The sequence below is a fragment of the Malaya genurostris genome, chromosome 3, assembly GCF_030247185.1.
Source record: "Malaya genurostris strain Urasoe2022 chromosome 3, Malgen_1.1, whole genome shotgun sequence".
NCBI classification, from domain to species: domain Eukaryota; kingdom Metazoa; phylum Arthropoda; class Insecta; order Diptera; family Culicidae; genus Malaya; species Malaya genurostris.
The window spans coordinates 24,099,850-24,121,918 of record NC_080572.1 but is presented as its reverse complement, the minus strand read 5'-3'; the positions used below and the strand labels follow the sequence as shown (position 1 = coordinate 24,121,918).

The 22,069-nt window shown below is 35.3% G+C and overlaps 1 protein-coding gene across 5 annotated transcripts in view; it reads left to right on the top strand.

Annotated features, from left to right (window-relative positions):
• Positions 1–22,069, top strand: part of LOC131438346 (uncharacterized) — a 164,803-nt gene that overhangs the window by 136,116 nt on the left and 6,618 nt on the right. For 3 of the 5 annotated variants that reach the window (XM_058608301.1, XM_058608303.1, XM_058608302.1), the window contains exon 2: positions 19,364–19,489. The exons of the other annotated variants lie outside the window; for them this stretch is intronic. In XM_058608301.1, coding sequence (XP_058464284.1) covers positions 19,364–19,489 — 126 coding nt within the window. The remainder of the gene's footprint in view (positions 1–19,363; positions 19,490–22,069) is intronic. 5 annotated transcript variants of the gene reach the window in all.

Genomic DNA, 22,069 nt, shown 5'->3' with positions numbered 1-22,069 from the left:
CATTAGTTATGTTTAACGTGTAAAGAAAACGAACGTTTCTAATATTAGAATAAGGCCATCATTCAGAAACTAAAAGTTAAAACTATGCAAAGTCAGAATACTACTGCTGTAGGAAAATGTTCACTTTATTAGAGTTCTAAAGTACGCGTGGCACTTTATGGTCAACATAATAATACTGAACAAGTTCTGAGAAAACTTTCTCGCTGCTCAAAATCTGTACAAAGAATTGTTTCAAAGTTTTTTCTGTTGCGTCGGGTGAACAATCAAATATGAGTAATTCCTTAAAAACGGCCTGTTCAGAATGCTATGTATGCCTCTTAAGCCAAGTCTTTTTTACGAACTTTTGGTTACTTGGACTAAATACAAATTGTATATATATCCTACTCTACCAAAAGAACAACTCTAGAAGAAAAAGTGAGCTTTTTAATCGATTACCGGAAGCAAGAATCACATACTAAAAGAGAAAATATCTATTATGTCGAAGCCATTAGAGAAAGATCTCTGTTCAGTGCATTGACTCAAAGGGTAAGATGACAATCTGTGCATTTGCTCAATTTTTGCTTAACAGAAGTATTTAATTTTGGGTGATATATCTTTTTTGAGCTAAAGCGAATTTGTGTCGAACTCCGTTGATTGTAGGTTAATTAATCAGAAAAATAATGGAAAGAAACGTTGACCACTTAGTCTTTTGACAATTCTTCTGACGAGACAAAGTTCGACGGGTCAGCTAGTAATAATTATATATTATATGATGTAATATAATTCATTTCAATATATAATCAATGATGTAATGAACAACAAAATTATATTTTGTAATGAACATTGCACTTTGGGATGGGCTATATACACTCTAAAAAATTTTGAATTTTACAGGTGACTTAATCCCTCATACGATGTAATTCATAAAGACCTAATTTGTCAAATGACGGAAAATTTTATTTGTAATGACTTAATGTTAGATGAGCTTGAATTTTACTGGTTTCGATTGTAACTTGCGTTCTGCTAGCAGGTTCGACTGTGTAAATTTAAATGTACCTTTAACCAATCAAGCAGATGCATGCTTCTGTGGCTCAGTCGATTAACAGACATCCTTGCGATCCAATGATTCTCGGTTCAAGTCGCGGTGGTTGCTATCAGTATTCCTTTTTTTAATTCATTTAATTTCATGTCATGGAGTCTTAGACACAATATTAAATGTTCTTCGATGTGAATTTGCGTGAACTGCGACGCTCCATTTATGTGCATCTAATAAGATGTAAGGGTTTTGCCTTTCTCATATAGAAAGGTTATGCAATCACTGTGAAAACCGACTTTTGAACCGAGGCCCGGAGGGCCGAGTGTCATATACCATTCGACTCAGTTCGTCGAGTACGCAAAATGTCTGTGTGTGTGTATGTGTGTGTATGTGTGTGTTTATGTGCGTATGTGTGTATGTAACGTTTTTTGCACTAACTTTTCTCGGAGATGGCTGAACCGATTTTCACAAACTTAGATTCAAATGAAAGGTCTTGTGGTCCCATACAAAATTACTCAATATTATTTGGATCCGACTTCCGGTTCCGGAATTATGGGGTAAAATGTGCAAAAAATTGTGAAAATAAGTGCACTAACTTTTCTCAGAGATGGCTGAACCGATTTTCACAAACTTAGATTCAAAATAAAGGTCTTGAGGTCCCATACAAAATTCCTGAATATTATTTTGATCCGACTTCCGGTTCGAGAGTTATGGGGTAAAATGTGCAAAAAAAAGTAAATATGTGTTTTAACTTTTCTCATAGATGGCGCGACCGATTTTCACAAACTTAGGTTCAAATGAAAGATCCTGTGGTCCTATACGTAATTCCTGAATTTCATCAGGATCCGACTTCCGGATCCGGAAATATAGGGTAAAGTGCGTTAAAAATTTTATACCATCACTGAAAAGAGCGAAAAATCGTAAAAAGTTTTTTAAATGGATCTCAAATCTTTTCCAATTGATAGTTTTTATCAGTAGATGGTCAAACAAATCTATTTCGATTATTCTTTTAAGAATCGAAGAAAAATAATTTTGAAGAATACCACAGTATTATATATGATATTTTGATTGATATGAGAGAGGCATCATTACACCACTAGGTGGATTAAAACAGGTTTTTTAAGTGTGTAAGCCATTTCGCACCCTTTCATTCTGCTACTAACGCAGAAGGTGATAGCACCCAGTCGACGCCGTTCTATTGACCAAATGTCATGGCATGAGATAGAAACTTGTGAGGACTTACGTTATCTCACCATTTGACGACCATTCTTATGCTGTGTGTTGTTAGTTGTTCTTGTTAGTTGTTGCTCCCGGTTTCGAGTGTAGTTGCCAGTCTTCGGTTCCGTATGTACCGAAAATATTTTTTAGCTAATTTACTACAATAATTCGAATTAATCCACTTGTCCACATACATTTCAACAGAAAAGCAAAAATAGGGTTGAGCGATATGGTTGAAGGAGATTGACACGAACGTGAAAAGTACCGCAGGGTATTTTTTCAAATTGAGCTCCTGTTTTTACACCATAAACATATGGTTTTATTGCTTTCCCTGCGTTTATTAATCATTCTACCTTCTCCGTGTTCTTTGAAAAAAATGTCTTTGCTCCTTCCAATATTTTTGGAACTTGCCGCCCCAGAGTACATGGCGTACCGGAATTCGGTTATGTTCACCAGCTCATAAGCGGCCCTTACACGATCATTAAAAGTGTCATTACTAAAAAGTAATGACACTTTTAATGATCGTGTAAGGTCTACGAATTCAGTAATGACACGAGTAATGATGGAATTCCGGATTTTCCATCATTACCAACATTATTTCTTCTTCTTATTTTTTTGTGGAAGTGCTGAATATCTTTAGAATTATGCGCGAAAAAATGACAAAGTGTAGATTTAAATTGTTAATATTTCATTAACCTTAACGTTTCAATGGCAAATCAAATTTATTTTCAGCTGAACGAAAATAAAAATATTGCTATTGCTATTGCTGGAGTAGTTACAAATGCTCATCATTAATAATGAACGTGTAATGCTAAAAAGTAATGATGTACAGTAATGCAGTAATGACGAGCGTTTGAGCAGAAGTGTCATTACTTAGTAATGACACTTTTAATGATCATGTAAGGGCCGCTATACGCAAAACAATTTGTCGGACTCGGAGAATTGCAAAGCCACTATAGTTCATGAATACCAGAAGTAAAGTCAAACTTTGTAATCCCATGTTTTGGTACTTTCACTCCTTACGTACACTTGTTCGATTTAATGACATCTGACACTTAGAATAAATGTAGTAAACTTTGAGAAAAAAATATAATAATAATTCAGACTCTCTACACCCATTTTTGTTTTATATTGACCCTATTGCATTAGTTATGTTTAACGTGTAAAGAAAACGAACGTTTCTAATATTAGAATAAGGCCATCATTCAGAAACTAAAAGTTAAAACTATGCAAAGTCAGAATACTACATTCCGCCAAACTGGTCAAAAATCATCAGCCTCAAAAAACATACAATTTTTAAGTTTATTTTTTTTTATTTAACAAAAATTTTTATTCCGGCCTATTTGCGTGCAAGTTTTACGTGACCGATTGAGCCGTTTTGTTTTTAACTATATATATATATATATATATATATATATATATATATATATATATATATATATATATATATATATATATATATATATATATATATATATATATATATATATATATATATATATATATATATATATATATATATATATATATATATATATATATATATATATATATATATATATATATATATATATATATATATATATATATATATATTCGGTTTTTAACGATATCAAACTAACTAGAGATTATAAGAGGAGAAAGAATATGAAATCATGGAGCCATAGTACTCAAGGAAGAGCAGGGATGTGAAGAATAAAGTGCGGAGAAGTGAGACGTGACAAGGGTCATTTAAGTAAGCAGAAGGCTTCTCGTATCTAAACTTTTACCTTCTACCAGAGGAGTCGAACTTAGGCATCTTAGCGATACGAGTCATCCGAGTCTCTGATATGTCAGAAAGTAAAGGCAAAGGTCGTTTTCTATTTACTGTCCGAACCGGCTCGGACTGAGATTTAAAATTAATATTTTTTTGATCCATCCTGAGATCATTCGTCTCTCGGGTCAAGAAATGATTATTTTCTTGGGTGCTGACAATAAGAATCGAACCTAGGTAGGCAGTGTGAGGGCGATCATCTTACTAATCACGTTATGAAATGGATTCAAAAGACATTTATATTCTCCTAAAGTCATATCACCGAAATCCGTTACAGCGAATGTCACTTTGATGAATGTGTAATTTCACGGAACAAGTAATGAAAAAATAGAGGTTTCTTGCTTTGCATTATCTATGATAAAACGTGTATAAGATAAGCCAAATGATCACGATAGCAAGATAGTCTTCTGTATGAAATTGTTCTAAGACTTTCTAGATTTTAAAAAGAAAAAAAAACAAAACTCTTGCAAAATGAAAGCTGCGTATTTTTTTAGAACAAGAATTCTGAATCTATAAATTTCACCACTATTGCTTAAATTTGGATTTGGTAGATAGAACATATTCATAGGTAAGACATATTCATAGGTAAAATATTCAATTCTTTGAATACCTTCACCAGATTGCAGCTTTTACCGCTATATGCACAAAGTTTTTACGAAACAAATTTGATGCTTCACCATTACACTGTCTTCGGTTCGGTGGGCTCGTGCCTGATGTTTATTGAAGTAAAAGAATAGAGCTGGATCGCTCCGTCTCAGCAGAAATAAAAAAAACTGAAGAATAATTATAGTAACAACACATAAATAATGATAAGGCATGTATAAGTTGAATGATTTGGAAAAAAAAACAAGTGAGCTTTTCTCCGAGGGTTACTATTCTTGCCATGAATCAATCAGCTTCGTTCGCCGACTGGCAATACCTGTTTTCTGGTGATAATCATCATCATTTAGATTTTCATCCCCGTCGTCGAGGGTGTTATGTCGTTTGGCTATAGGTGCGACATAAACAGAAAACTATGTCAAATGGGACACGCTCAGGTCTATCAATGTTTCGGACGCGATTGAAATGGGTGGTAAGGGAGCGAGGGTGTTTAAACGATTTCGGGATCAAAATATCATAAACCGAGCTTTTTTCGGTCATCGTAACTGTTGTTAAGGGGAACTTTAATGTGAGTAAAATTTCTTTCACAGCGTAAGGCTTCTCCAGTTCAATAACTGAACAAAAACATGAATGAGCTATAAACGGTATGATTTCCTTTTTTAAAGTTTAATTATTACTCTGGACTAAGACGCTGGAATGTTATTGCTAACGATATGGAATGTTATGAATAATGATACCTATTGATTACATCGTTTAGTAATGAAACCGATTTTTATCAATAAAGTCATTCAAATTCTTGTAAAAACTTAATTGTAGAAAAAGTTTTTATCATATCAGTTTATCATTCCTATTACGAAAAAATCTCAAAGCGTTGCAAAACTTGTTTTTTTTTTACAAACCTGATATTCCTTTCTTTCATATATGTTTAAAGCAAACATTTATAGATACAGTTTTGAATTTTGAACTAAATATGGCTACATCGCCTATTAAATAGACAAACATTTAATGAGCAATGTAATTCGAATGTACATTTGAATTCTTGTTTAGCGGAAATTCGTCGAAAATTAAACAGAAAACAATCCATATTATGTAACAACTTTTTCCGTTGGAATGCACAAAAATTTAGCAGAAAAGTAGCGGTACCATAGGAGGCGAAATTGAAAAAAAACCGTCACAGTGACGCACGTTCATGAATTGTGTTTTCTCAGTTTCCTATTCGCTGTACACGATATTTTCCTTTTTGCATCAGTCCATGAACTTGTTTGAAAGCGTTTCATGCCAGATGTCTGTGGCAACAATGCATTGGAACAATAGAATTAAAAAATTCTGTAACATTTATATTTAAAAATTTATTCAATTGTGTTTACAATTTTACATTCTAAATCGGGGATAAGCAACCTGCGGCCCGCGGACCACTTGCGGACCGTTAAGGGGTTACACCGCTGTAGAAATAAAAGAGAATGACTTTTTTGTATAAAGCACTTTTTAATATGTATATTTAAGTACAAAAAAAGATTTATAAGTCAAGTAAATCTTAACTAATCGATTCAAAAACTTTAAATAATACTCTCGATAGTTATCAGAATGCAGCACTTTCGCGGAAACGTCGACAAGCCGCAATTTTGTTATTCAATTTTTAAAACTGATCATATTTTTTACTTAAATATATATATATATTAAAAAGTGCTTTATACAAAATTCGGATTACTCCATTTTTTCGATCCCAAAATAATTTCCCAAAAAAGTCCTTCTCTTTTTTTTCTACAGTGGTATAACCCCTTAAAGATGTGGTGACGGAATCAAGCATTCCTTCACATCTTTTAAAAATGTATATTTTTTATTCCAATGGTTATTATAAATAATGTTACGTAAATTATTAATAGGTGTCATTTTATGTTATTTAAATTTGTCCGAATTATTTTTTATTATTTTTGAATCTTATGATCAGGGACGTTTCAGTTATAGTCGATGTACTACTTCGTCCCAAAAAATGATCGACTTGAGATGCTGAATTCTCGAAATTATTTAGCAGATGCTAAGCTTTACGATTAACAGTTTCGACAAAAACATTGATTGCATTAAAATCAGTCGCACAGTTAGTAGAGTCTGATAACAACATGTAACACTTCCATTGATCTACTTCTATTAACAACACATTGGCTTCATGCTTCAAGAGCAACTCAACAGTCTAAGCATTGTTAAAAAATTCAGTATGTCTGCTTCAAGCTCCAAATACTGGGTACAATAGTAAATCCGTTCTATAGTAATTGCATGTCAGAAGCGATAGAATGAGTTATGGCTTGTTTTGACTAGTTCTGTCTGCGGAGATTTTTCGCTACAGCACTCCGCTTGTTGCTTAGTAACATAACGTGATTCAAATTATTTATGATAACGAAACATAATCATAAGTGACAGTAATATAAAAGAACTATAGATGGAAATTATCAAATGCCAATTTTCCCAAAGCGCAACTCGTGTCACAAATGAGCTGATGATTTCTAACTATTGTAGCGAACATCAGAAGGCCGTCTTTGCTCATGGCTGTTATGTTTCTACTAGGATGTTGTGTTGACGTGAGATAGCGTGAATTATTATGTTTCTCTTCGACACCGAACGATGATTGTCTCAAATCTCCGAGCGCAAATCTTCACGGAGGAACGTTTCGAAGTGCGCCAGACGTGTGTGACGTCCCTGTCTTGCTAAGGTCAGACCCATCTTAGGCAGTACATGCCTCCAGGGTGGGTGAACGAACCCCGCCGCGCTCGCAAGCTTCCTTGCAGGGACAGCCCAGAATGTAATGCGCGATGCTTTTCATGTAAGCATTGTTTCGCTTTGTGTTCCGTATTTCTTCACTGCTTTTTGGAGCTTGTTCCTTACCTGGCAGTGTACGAAGAAAGCTATCTTTTTTCGTTTGATTTGTTTTCTAGGTTAAAGTTGTTTGATCAAACTGATTCCTAGGTGAGATTGTAGCGCGATATTGTGTTTTATTGTGTTCGTTACGTAAAAGGCAGACCTTGGAACAGTCGGTTCCGGACCGTCGTTTGGCGATTACGGTTGTTTGCTAACAGTGGATGTGTGTAGCTTTCGAGTATTGTTACGCAGATTTATGATTTGAAAACAAACAGTATAAATTACTTCAAATTGGTTTTGACCAATATATTTAGCTTGTCAATAAGATTCTTAACTTGGGTCTTGGGCTCGAGGTGATCAAAATTTGAAAATATGTGGAAAACAAAACACCGATAATTATTGTAAATGTGCGGAACTAGTTTTTTTCCGTTTATAAAACACAAGAAGCCCCAAGTCTCAAATCTCTAGTCCAAGTCCCATTTCTAAGTCATTCAGCCTGAAAATTAAGAATCGAAAGAATTTTGATGTGTCACATCAGAAAAAATTTCTCTGGTTTCAGAAACCAAGGCAGCCTTTAAAACTTTTCGTAGCTCTGAATCTGTTGGATAAATGAGAGAGGAGCTAGCTTATAGTCATAGGATCTCGCTACGGTAGCAGACTCGGAGACCATTTGTTAAACATTTTATTTTCTTGTGTGTTTACATTGTGAGTATGCGAAAGAAGAAGAAAAAACTCATTTATTTTTACAACTCGCACGAAATATTTCGATAAAAACGTTCATCAGGCACAATTTGTATACGAGTTGAAAGAAAAACTGATTATCTAGAATCGTATGTTCTTAGAATTTCCGTTTTTCCCCGTTCTCTCGCAATTTTGGGTAAAGTTCGTGAACCCCCGGGATAGGCAGCGAACTTCACCTGACCACGGCGAAGCGCTACCTTAAACTTGAACAATGGCACAATAGTGGCTTCTGAACGATCCTTAGATTGTTGAAATCGGTTTGGCCATCTCCGGAAAAATTCATCGTGTGGAATAATCGTAGAAAGGTGTGTGTACACATACATATACACTCACACATAGCTTGAGCTTCACATCGTTGAGCTGAATCGAATGATATATAACACTAGAGGTCTTCTAGGCTCCGTTCAAAAGTCGGGTTTTCAGCAATTTTTCATTCTTTCTATAAATAACGGAAAAATAGTTTTCTGGTTTTATCGCAACCAAAAGTTTTATGACTACTAAGTATAAAGTTTTATATTGAAACTTAAGCGCATTTTGTGATAATTTCTGTCGGATCCTCTAGAAGTGCCCGCAGGCGCGTAGACCATATTCCTTGCTAGGTTTACTTGGTTCGCGAAGAATAGTTCGTGCATGTTGTGTTCTTAAGAATCATAGGACAAGTTTGCCTACCACATCGTTATATCCTGTCATTATTCTGTGCACGTTCGTTGCAACCTTTCTTCAATGCGCTGCGCACTTCGATTTTGAGTGACGATGTTGACGACCACGACGACGGCATCCAGTCTCTATGGTACAATATTTGCCATCTCTTGGCGAGACGGTCGAAGTCGGTAAACAAACTAACGAAAATATGCAAATATCTACGTGATTGCACCGCATTGTAATACAAGTGTGAAAACGAGTAGCTTCTCCTGGAATTGACAATGAAACTGGGCAGCGATGCATATTAGAAATAAAAAGTTGTGGACCCGTACCACGTTGAAAATCAATTCACTGGCCACCGGCTTTGTTAATCAATAAACGAACTTAGAACTGGCATGAAGCAATAGCAGTAGCAACTACGTGTAAGCACTTCGGCATTTTACTGAATGTAAATAATGCTTATAAGTGTTTCTTCGAGTCCAGAGTACATTTCCAGTATGGAAATACGACAATTATAACGACGTATATTTAATTTGTTGTCAAACGTATTGTTAGGCCCTAACAGAGTATGATGGTTTGAATGCGAAATCTTCTTTGATTGCAATATCACAGTTTCAGTAAAATTCAGTAAACATATACTACTTAACCGATTGCACAGCTTTAACGTGACAGCTTTGCAAGCATTATATTCATTATGAATTTCACTGGTGACAGAATTCTCCAAACGATACAATTCACAGTACTTAATTTTTCAAATGATGCAATATTCCACTTGTACATAATTTTACATGCTCTGAGTGTAATTTGCACTCGGCTATCAAGTGCCGCTGTATGGAATATATTTATCAATTATTCAAAGAACAGATATGAGCTCTGCGGTTCAGTCAAGTAACCGATGTGCTTGTGATCTAATGTTTCTCGGTTCAAGTTGCGCTGCTGCTATCGATCTTTTTTATTTCATTCGGATTCAAGACATGTAATTTTCAAATCACACAATTTTACATGTTCATGAATATAAATTTGTTGTGAAATTCGACGCTTCTTTTATATGCATTTTATAAGATGTGAAATCACAAGAATTTTTCGAACTGTGTTCATATCAAAACTATAGACAACTGTTGATGAAAAAAATTGGACAAATATGGTTGATTGCAATTAATAATAGTGGATGGTTTATTTATACTACATACTCAATGAATTTTCGTAAACTAAACAGTTAATTTAAACGCTCGCAAAAATTATACTATATGACTTCTCACACGTTTGTTATGGAATCATTGAACTATCGTTTGCTGTTTAAACAGGGACCGCCATTTCCGATTTAGCTTAAATTTTATACGAGTTTTTTTCAGGCTCTATTCTACAAACTACCTTACATACATTGGTACTCTATAATTAATCTGCTGGATTGCTTACGAAATTAATGCCGTAATACAAATACGCTTCAATTTATTACCTTGAATACTTTAACTTTAATTTAAATTTTTACTTAAATGATTCGCTAAAACAGACAAAATATTATGGTTTTCATTCCAATTGATACGTTGTAATGTTCAAAAGCAATGGATGAGTCATATTTCTGATTAATTAGGATCAAGATGATTAGCTGGGGAATTGATTTCCTCAGAGTCGCGGTGATTAATATATAGACCCATATACGACAATATGAAAATTATAGAAAGTTTCCTAGTCTTTAGTACTTTCAAGAAAAGCTCTCAGCAGTGTGCCTTATTAAATATATTGTTAAATTAAAAAATTAAAAAACAATCCAATTAATTGTGATTAAGCTAAGGATTTTGAAACAGTTCACTTTTTATATGGTTTCAATTTCAAATAATTTATATACTGATCAATCAATTGAGCAACAAAAGAAACAGAAAGTTGCGTTACACAATTGTGAGTCATTGTTCCATTGTTGGATCAATCAGATCTAGAATTTAAACTGATCAAACTGTACACACCGTCTTGATATTCTATGTTAAAACTAAATCCTCTTCAAGAAAATAATGTCCGTTTAATTCCACTATATTAAAAAGAAGATACAAGGTAGCGTACGAGTCACAACCGATCATAATGACATTAAAAATGCAATTTGGATACTCTCTCATCAACAGATTTAAATTAAAGATATTCAACAGATTTAAACTAGGATTCTAAAGCTAATTTCAGGAAAATAGAGCCTTCAGTTACTAATATATCATCGTCAAGTGCGTTCAAGAAGCATTTATAATAATATTCATAACAGAAGTGCGAAATGCGAAATTTTTGGAATATCGACAAGCCTGAAATCGCCATCTAGATTTTCAAAATAACTTATAACATCAAATAACAAATCCTATTTGATAACACAGAAAGTCGTAATCTTAGACTTGAAAATAGCTTTAAACATCACTTTGCGACATCAATTCGTCATACCCGTACCCAATACAATATTGCAAAAATTTACAATAATCTCGATAAAGTGGAAGTATGTTTAATAGTGACCTAAAACATCAATGTTTGAAACTTTCTTGTCGAACCCATTCCAATTAATATGTAGAGATTTGAAACAGTATCGACAACAATAACCATTAACATCCACTCATCAAGCTGCTTGACGTGCTCTGATTGGCACGTTCAAGCATTAGTACTATTAATACTAAGTACTTATTGTAAATAGCAACTAGCTAATTTGAAGATTGATTTATATTATTTCTCGGTGAATATTAAATTAGGTCCTAAGTGCAAATGACAGTTTCTCTTTGTTTACTTTCTCTTTCAATTATTCGAAATATTTTAGCATTTTTCTATAGTTTTTTCAATGCTGATTAAAACATGATAGTTATTATTCTATGCAAATAATTTGAGAGATGGATTTTAAATCGAAAGAGAAAGTAAACAAAGAGAATCTGTCATTTTCATTTAGAACCTAATCTCATCTTTTCTGTGTGGGATTATTCATCTATGACTAATATGAACTCATCTTCAAATCACCTAGTTATATGCGTTTAAAGTTACGGTTTATCTGAGCCAATGGCACAATAACGCCAACATGAAATGTAGAGGCACTGCTTGTTTAAAGATGATACTTTCAGTAAGAGCTGTCAAATCGGTAGGAAAATTTTTAATCACTTCACCTTTTTAACGGTTTCTTATAAAAACGAATAAATTCATTTGAAAAATCATAGTAGCAGAGGAAGAAAATGTTTTTACTCTGAGGTGGTAACGTTGATATTGATTTATTGTGCGAAAATTAACGTTTATTTGGAATAGAGCATTAAACTTGGTTAAAAAGTAGTAGTAAAAGCCTTGGTATTACATTCCTGTAGCGGAATTTGACCTTCTGTTTCAACAGATTTCGCAACCGATTCAGAGTGTACAGAACCATTGCATGGCTGGTGCTACGATTCTACTGACACTACGAATCCTTCCACAGGTCGGGGCTCGAACATACTACAACTGGTTTGTAAGACCAACGCCCTATGCATTGAACCGCCAACCCGGGACAAAAAAAGTAGTAGTAGTTACTTTGAAACCGATTTTCTTCTACTCCGAGTTTCTTTTATTGCTGATATCTATTTGTACTATTGAATAAACGAAAAAAATGTTACAAATCACTACAGCCGATATGAAAATATTCGGAGGAACCCTTCTTTTCTTGGTTCCATTTTTCATTTGCAGGTGTCGCTACCGATAATTCAGTTTTGCGACAACGTCCAGTCACTCATCGGTGAAACAAAATTAATTGGCAATCTAACGCAAAACTCATTTTACCTAACGCGCCATCTGAGTTTCATTATTTGAACCTTGCGTAGGATGTCCATTGAATCTTACACAGGCTCTTACGGGGAACTCATATAATTTCAATTATATTGTATACACAGTTCGAAAAAATCTTGTGATTTTACATTTTATAAGATGCACATAAATTTAGCGTCATATTTCACACAAATTTATATTCAAGAACATTTAAAATTGTTTGATTTGAAAATTACATGGCTTGATTCGAATGAAAAAATAAAACAAATGATCAATAGCAGCAGCACGACTTGAACTGAGAAACATTAGATCACAAGCACATAGGCTACCCGATTGAACCACAGTGCTCATATCTGTTTATTGAAAAATTGATACATATAAATCCATACAGCGGCACTGGCTAGCCGAGTGCAAATTACACTCGGGGCGTGTAAAATTCTGTGCGAATGGAATAATGCGTTATTTGAAAAATTAAGTAGTTGTGAATTGTATCGTTTGTAGAATTCTGTCACCAGTAAAATTCATATTTTTTTTCTGTGTGGGATTATTTTGAACACTAGAAGGCTAACTACTATTTCTAGAAACTAACTACTAGAAGGAAACAAACTATTTCTCATCATAATATAGCATATTTAATTAGGTTTGCGCATTTGCACGGTCCAGGTGCAAGTAACATTTCACAATTTACTTGACGAATAGAATCATTTGAAGATAATCAACATAACATTTTCTCACTTGTGAATGTCGGAACTGAAAGTTTTCATTGTTTCAAACAGAAACTTGAGTGCTGCACAAATAACAGAGCTTAAACAAATGACGTTGTAAATAAGTTATAAATGACTTTACAAATGGAAATTTGATTTCCCTTGAATTTCGACAGATAAACTTGCAATCATCATCCTCGAAAACGTACGCCTCTAGCTGTGGAACATAACGTTAGATAGCACATAGCGAATTGAAATGCAGTGAACACCCTCACAAATGAATACATATTTAACCTATCTGGATATTGACTTTTCTGACAGCTCCCTTATAACCACAAATGCAAATGAGATTAGTTTGTTTTCATCAGGAAACGCCTGCATTAAACACGATTCAGACGATCAATCAACTTAGGTCGACGAGAAGATTAATTTAATGTTTTTTCTCGCCGAATATTACTCACGTACCCAGCGTTAAAATGTCCCGTGAACTTGACGTAGTGTCCCTTCGTATAAATTGCTCACAATTAATGATATTGTTCCGTGACCGTTCCATGCCGGTGATTGTCACCTGATTCCATGTGTAAATCGTTCTTACATATTGTTTTGTTTTCATCACGAAATATATTGGCCACTGATTTTTCAGTATATATAGAAATAGAAATCTCAATAGCACCGCACTGCACATCGACCAGACTACTCGTCGAGTTGATGGCGAGACGAATTTCAACCATTTTAATGCCAATATTATACTTCATAAAACTATAATTGTTGTTTGGTTCAATTATAGTAGCTAAGGGCTTACGGTGAAAGATAGTTCACTGTGTTTTTTTATTTAAAAGATATTTTTTATTCAGGCCTATTTGCGTACAAGCTTTACGTGGCCGATTGAGCTGAGTTTTCAGATAAAATATTTTTGTATTGGATCTCGTTGTCACTCTTTTCCTAGGGGGAGAGGAGCTTCCATTTCCCTCCTGCGAAGATTGAGGGGCAGTTTGTTCGTGGTTCGTCTCGTCATCCATTGCCGTGGTATTGTTGTTGATTTCGTTGCTAGTTGCTGTAGATGCGGCTTGTTGTACATTGTTGGCAGTTTCTGGTTGGTTGGATGGTAAGTTGTTAACTGCAGCTGGTGTACTTTGATCTATAGGGGATACGTTGAATGGTTTCATTAAAGGGAATACTTCACTGTTGTTTGTGACTGTCACAGGTGTACTGGGTTGCTTGGGGTTGATGTGAAGGAAGCACCGTTGTTCTTTGGTGTAGTTGTCTCCTGGTCCAGTTTATCACATGGCTTACCATAATGAACAGCTTTTTGGCAATATTGACATGTGGCCATCTGATTGTCATAGGTAACAAGTGATTTGCACGGTATTCTTGTATCCTGACCGAATGTCACATAAGAAGGTATAGGCCTCCTCAAGCGCATGGGTAACAAACGTACGCCATTTAGAATACCGGGGAAAAAATTCTTCCACTTTTCTTTTTCGATAGAGAGAATCTCCCCGTATTGGGACATGGTATGGCGAATATAAGGATCGATGACGCTTGAGGGAAGATCATGCACACACACTTCTATAGCACTATCTTCCATATATACTGGAATGTTGTACCTAATGTTTTCGTGCTCCACATAGTGCACATTCTTATTGTCTTTTGCGAATTGAATTGCATCATACTCGTCATAAAACTGGATGTAAACAACATTAGTTGTCTTATTGCATTGAAGTAAATGCACATGTTTAATGTCAATATGCATTTACTCCTTAAGCAAACCTTTAAGTTCTCGTATCGAAGATCGAAATTTGCACTGCTTGAAGTCAACAATAATTGTATTCTTTCGTGTCGACGGTAGCTTTTGTTCGTTTGGTTCACTCATTTTCGAGGTCGTTCTATTGTTCACTACACAATACTGTACTTGGTTTCTTCCGTTCCGAACGTAAGCGGTTTTGTTTTATCGACTGAATTGGACGAGATGTGAAAGCGAACTGGGTTCACTGTGTTTAATCATGTTTAATGAAAAAGAAGTATCTATGATTATCTTCATAACACAATATTGAATGAATCCATTTTCAAGCCACCGTTTCGTTCGTTAACGGAGATTCTAATAGGTATAGGGCAGAATTGCATGTCAGGCATGTCTGAAACACATTCACCAACAAATTGTTTCACAGGAACGTAATCATGTGTCGGTCCTACACACAGGGTAAACTATTGTAAAAGTAACAGAATTTTGGTTTCATGCCACGATTTATTGTATTGAAATAGTGACAAAAAAAAATCTGATTTTAAATTGCAAATATTGTTGCTTGAAGCTACAAAACAAGATATTCGATTTTGCTCAGTGGATTAGTTTGTTTCAATAAATATTTTGTTAAAAATAACAAATATTTTACTTGCGCGTTACTATCAATTTCTTGACAAACAATTTCATGGGAAATTTAACTTTCAAAATAAGTTTAAAATAAACTAACTTTAGATAAAGGTAATATTATTAGTGCTTTGAATTTATAAACTTGGCAGTTGAAATGTATGATAAGATTCAAACCTAAAATAATTAGTAATTCAACATACGCTTTTATTTGTTGAAATCATACATTTTTATTTGTCATTTTTATTTTAAAGATTTTCTTTCAAACTAAATATCAAGGTCATTCTTTGAAATAATTTTATTCCCGTTGTTTATCTATTTTCAAATGGTTAATTGCTTTCAATAGCAATTTGGCCCTTTTGTCGTGGGATGGTCAAATTTTTCACATGCCACAATCAAGCTCCTGGTACATTAATTTTTATTGTAACAAAATTCGGTGCCCCATCAGTCTGGTCAAGACAGAATTCCTGCATCTTATACCATCATAAATATTACTACGGAGTTCTAAAAACAACTGTTCATTGAATAGAAACAGGAAAAATTGTTTGAATATATAAATTTGTGAAAATAGATTCGGCTATCTATTTTTGACCACTATTTCCGGTGCTTCCGAAACCTAATTTCAAGGACCGGAATAGCCGAAGTTGGTTCGTATCACCAGCTACAAATATGACCTACAATTTAGAACAGTTTTGAACCAGATCGAAAAGAAATTTCCCTCTTTTGCTTCGTCGCTTCAAGTAGCGGGAAAAAATTTTAACGCTTAACCCTGTCTACTAAGAATGACTAACAGTTGGAATAGTTTCGAGTCCAATTTAGAATTTTTCCACGTTTTTGGCTTCGCCGCTTAAAGCGACGCTATACATTTTTTAATACTTTTCACCCCGTAATTTCGAAACCGGAAGTCGTATCCGAAAGAAATTTGGTAGGGTTATATGGGGTTGCAAGACCTTTCACTTGACTCATTTTTCATTTTTTCAACCTACGCTTGTGAACATTGGATGATCGGTCTCTGACAAAAATCGATTGCACATTCTACCCCGTAACCCCCGAACCGGAAGCGGATCCAAATTAAATTCAATAGCAACCTATGGGACCATAAGGCCTTTAATTTGTATCTTAGTTGGAGAAAATCGGTTTAACGGTCTCTGAGAAAATGAAGTGCACTTTTTCTTTTTTTTTTGCACATTTTACCCTGATACTCCCAGGTCAAATTGGTCCAGCCATCTCCAAGAAAATCGAGAGCACATTTTTGTTACATACATACACATTCACACACACATATTTGCTCATTCATTAAAAATTCATGCACGTCTCAGTACATTTTACAAAATACCAAAAAAATCGTGTCAATTGCTTCAGTAATTTTGTTATGCCTTTGTCAAATAAAAAGAATGTGCAATCACTATGAAAACCGACTTTTAAGCCAAGCCGCGAAGGTCCGAGTGTCATACACCATTCGTATCAGTTCGTTAAGATCGCAAAATATCTCTGAGTGTGGATGTGTGTGTTGATGTGCAAAAAAAATATGCACTCGATTTCCATACTTTTTCAAATTGAAACCCTGAGTGTGGAAAGCTATCGGTTGATATACGAAAATATTGAATCCAAGTTTCCAATTTTTAGCGTCAGTTGTCAACAGCTGCGCACCAATGTGTTGTACGGTCAAACCAACCACGATTTTTTAATCATGAATCATGAACCGTGTCTTCTCATGAAATTTCACGAGGAAAATTCTTGATATCATGAAAACTTTTATGAAGGATGTGTTATTGTTCATGATACCAATCGTTTTGACCATGAAATCATGACTTAATATCCATGATAGACATGATTCATGATTTCATGGTTTTTAATCATGGTTCCGGCAATAGATTTTTATCCGTGCATGTTTTGACAAAACACAAGGGCTGCACTTTGATTGAAATCGAAGTATACGTAATATATTTAACTCGATTTTGAGTAACTTGCCGGTCAAAAGTTTTGCATTGTGACTGCACTTGCCAGGAGTTCAAGTTCGTGTTTGGCGACAAGTTCGTGAAGAAGACCATAGTTGATTGGACCTGAAAACGGAACAATTCGTCTCATCCTTGACGATGACATCCCAAGTTTACATCTAAGAATGCTTGAAAGTACGTCAATCCATATGCATAGGAGCAAAGTCATCTTTTCGGTCGATTTGGCTAGCTGTTACTACTTCAAGGAGGTTCTGTAGTGTTATGTTGCCCACATGATCAATTTTGTCTCCAAACTAAAGAATCTTAGCTAAAATCGAACTTTCTGTGTATTATTTGAGTATTTCTTGTCGCCGAAGCAAAACACGATTCAAAACATTACAGACATTACTCAATGTGATTCAAAAATCCCAGGAACCCACAAGCCTACTTCGCTCGACGATGCAACATGAAATGTCCTTCCTTATTTGCGCACTTCCCTCTTAGACCCAGTGGCAGAATTAGCATAAACCAGCGATAATCAATATTAGAGAGACGTAACGAAACTGCCCTCTCTGTCCCTCGCCTTTGCCCATTCTAGTCAATCCACTCGTTCTTCCACCCGATCCGAAAATACCAAACATTCCGCAAAATTTCTTCCTGTGTGCAATGTCTGTGCTGTTAGCTTCACAGAAACCAAAGGGCTTGAGAATTATCAGCCTGTTCTTGCCGAGCAACATATGCCTAGGGTACAGAGCTGACTCTGGACACGTTAAGCAATGTGGTTCTTGGAATGTCTGTGGAATAATCTCTCTTTGCTTCGTCCATAACCACCGCCGACGCCACCACAGCAAATGTAGTTGTTATCAGTTTTCAATGGAGGTGTTCTGCTGAGCATTCCACAGTTTTCATTTATTGGAACTCCGACTGTGGCCAAACCACAAAGCTAATGATGTCGAGAGCATAACTCATTTCCAGCGGGTCCATTGGAGTAGTTGAATTCCAATAATCTGATTCAGATGCCTATCTAGCGGTAAAATAGAATCTCAGTCTTTTAGGCTCCGATAATAATGTGATCAATAGTCGGTAATATATTGTCAGCCAGTTAGCGCCGCTTCGAGTAGTAAAGGATACACAACAGAACTAGCAAAACTAAAGTTCTCACACACTTCAAGAGTTGGGCTCCAGCTTTTGGATGTTTTCGCCGAAAAGAACTGTAGAACTCGGAGTTTCCTGTCATGCTACTGACCCGTTTCGAAACGATGTTCTAACGTTAGTTGTTTGTTGTGTGAAAACGGTATTCTTTGCATATGATGGCGATCAAATCACCGCCGGAGAACGCTCCGGCTAGAATCGAAAGTCTAGTGTCATAAAAATGGTCAATTAAAACTAATCAATCGTGCTCATCAAGCGAACTTGTGATCATATTTTTCCACTGCCTTTCATGACACTTCATATCTTTTTAGTGTGTTAGGAAAATGCCACTCTATGCTGATGAAGAGGTATCGATGAATTACTAACCTGTAAATAGTGTATTTATAAACACTCACATGTTTGCACATTGCCTATTCTGTTTCGTATGGCCTGTTCTGTTTCGCGTAATGATATGAATTTGCAAAATGCACCCCACTGACGCACTCTTGATTACATGCACATTCAACAGTTTAAAATTGGACAAAATACTCCAACCAACGAACTACCACGCACACACAAAAACGTTTTTTTCCGTTGCTTATTTTTTAGATCGCGTTGCACTGGTTACAGCACCCCCGAGCTACACGCCCCGCATGTATCATTACTTTCCAGCACACATGACACATCCCTTCTGTTACTATCCTTCGCCGGCACCGCAGCAGGCACGGTATCCAGGTATGTACGATATTACTGGTTGATTGATTAATTTTAGTATGTATCTATGCATGTAAAACAAAATAACCGACCCACTTGTTTGAACGCTTTCGGCGCCCCAAACCCTCTTCAGATCATGGAAGAACGGGAGGGATAGACCTCAGAAGTAGACACCCACGCTTTCGCTTATGATTGGCATTTCGCAGGCTTGTTAACGGCTCAACATTCCGAAACATTACTTAAGACTATCGACCAAATCTGAATGCGAGGCAGTTTCAGTTACGTCTCGATTACGTCAACAATATACTCAACTCAACACTCCTAATTCACCTAACAACAAATAACTTTACTCCCTGTTGCCTACCGTTTATCGACCAGCACCATTTGACTGCAAGTGAGAGATCACTATAGAGACCAACGACGCTCGAAATAAGCACTCGCAGTGGAAACAGTTAGCAGAGGAAAGTATTATAACGCACCCTTGCTGGCCAAAACGTCCCCTTCCTTTTTAAGCGTTCAAGATTTTTCTAAACTAAAGTTGGAATACTAAAACTATCTTTTCGCAAGATCTTCCTGCTATGCAAGTTTGGCAGTTGCCGTTTGCTAGAAAATATGAAAAAAACTGAATATGTCATTAGGCAGCTTTTTAATGCATAATGCTGGGGCATTATGTCTATGGCAAGCGAAAAAACTGAGAATGGTTTGTCGCTTTGGAAAATGTGTTTGTATCAATCAATTCTCATCACATCTACTGGAATCATTGAAAATTATGTTCCTCAGGCGTATTGCAATAAAATACCCACATTCACGAATAATACATTTAAAATATCTCTATGTTTATTGGCGTATTATAACACTTCACTCCACTATCCAATTTTTGGCCACGCTGGTGAATAATATCACCAAATGCTACTGTCGCTAGAATTGAGATCACTGCTACTACGTTGAATCATTTCATCTCCCATGAAATTTTTCATAACATTAACCAATTCGCTCATAATCATAAATAATAGATGTGATCTCATGAGAAGACATGTTTCCTGATTTTCATGACTTTCATGATTGCCTTATGGCAATGGATTTTCACCTGTGTTACCCAATTTCCACCCAAACTGCTGTAAAACCGTTTGAATGAAACCATTCAACGTTATTGAACGTTTGATTCAACGTTATTGAACTGAAATTCGAGTCAGCTTCGAACCTAATATAACTGATATATCCTGATCTTTTATCGGGTTTGCGTACATCGCTGTTGCTAAGTGCTCAGTTTTGTGAAAAGTATTTGATCCATGAAACTACCCTGCACAGAAAAAGTTATAAAATTTACACGACATGTAAATCAATGACACTATGAAAAAGACATCAATTGATTGAAAACCATCATCGATATAAAAGTAAATTGGAACGCCTTGATTTTTCAATGAATATCATACCATATTTCTATGTACGCTTAGTTTTGCTTTTACAGCATATTGAAAACTAAAAAACCTTTCTTAATCCACCTAGTGGTGTAATTATGCCTTTCTCATATTACTTATATTTTCAAAAATATCACTAGAAGATTCTGCAAAGAAATTTTTTTTTCAATCTTGAATAAAATAAGAAACTTTCTTAGGGTATAAACTAACATAACCTTTTCAATTTGTAAACAGTTATGTCAAGTTAATAGGATTTTTTCTTTATTTTGCATCAACGCACTAAATATAAAATGATAAAAAAAATGATAAATGATAGTTTTGGAACCGGAAGTAGGACCAGGATGAAACTACACAGCAACCTATAAGACTATAGCAATTTTTATTTGAGCCTGTTTGTGGAAATCGATCAAATCATCTCAGTGGAAATTGAGTGAGTCTTGTTTTGGAGTTTTTGACCACTATCACCGGTACTTCTGGAATCAGTATAGCCGAAGTCGGTTCGTTTAGTAAGTAACTAATATCGCCTACAAATTGAATCAGTTTTAAGCTAAATCTGGAAGAATTTTAACCGTTTTTGCATCGTCGCTCTGAATGAACAAGCGGAGCAAAGCCGCACGTACCGTCACGTACTAGTTTTGCATAATCATTGTGAATGACGATTTGAATGTTTTGACACTCATCGCCCTATAACTTTAGAACCGGAAGTCGGATCCGGATAAAATTGCACAGTATATTTAAAGACAATGAGAGCTTTAATTTGAATCATGATTCGTGAAAATCGGCTTAACCATTGCTGAGAAATTGTAGTGAGCTTCGTTTTTGGACATTTTATTCACTATTATCAGTACTTTCGAAAGCGGAAACCGGGGACTAGTAGTTCCAAAGTAGTTTTATGTATTCACTAACTAACAAAATCTACCAAATAGGTGAATTTTGAAGTAAGTTTTATAAAAAGGTGCACCTCGTTTCGCTATCGCTTGTGAAAAAATACTGAAGAAATTGAAAATTTTCACTAATCGCACTGTAATACCGGAACCAGAAGTCGGATCTGGATCAACTTTTCGGGGACTTTTTATTTGCTTCTTAGTTTGTGAAAATCAGTTAAGAAATTTCCGAGAAAATTGAGTGCGCATTTTTTTATGAATTTGCATATATTTCCTTGTAATCCCGGAACCGGAAGTTG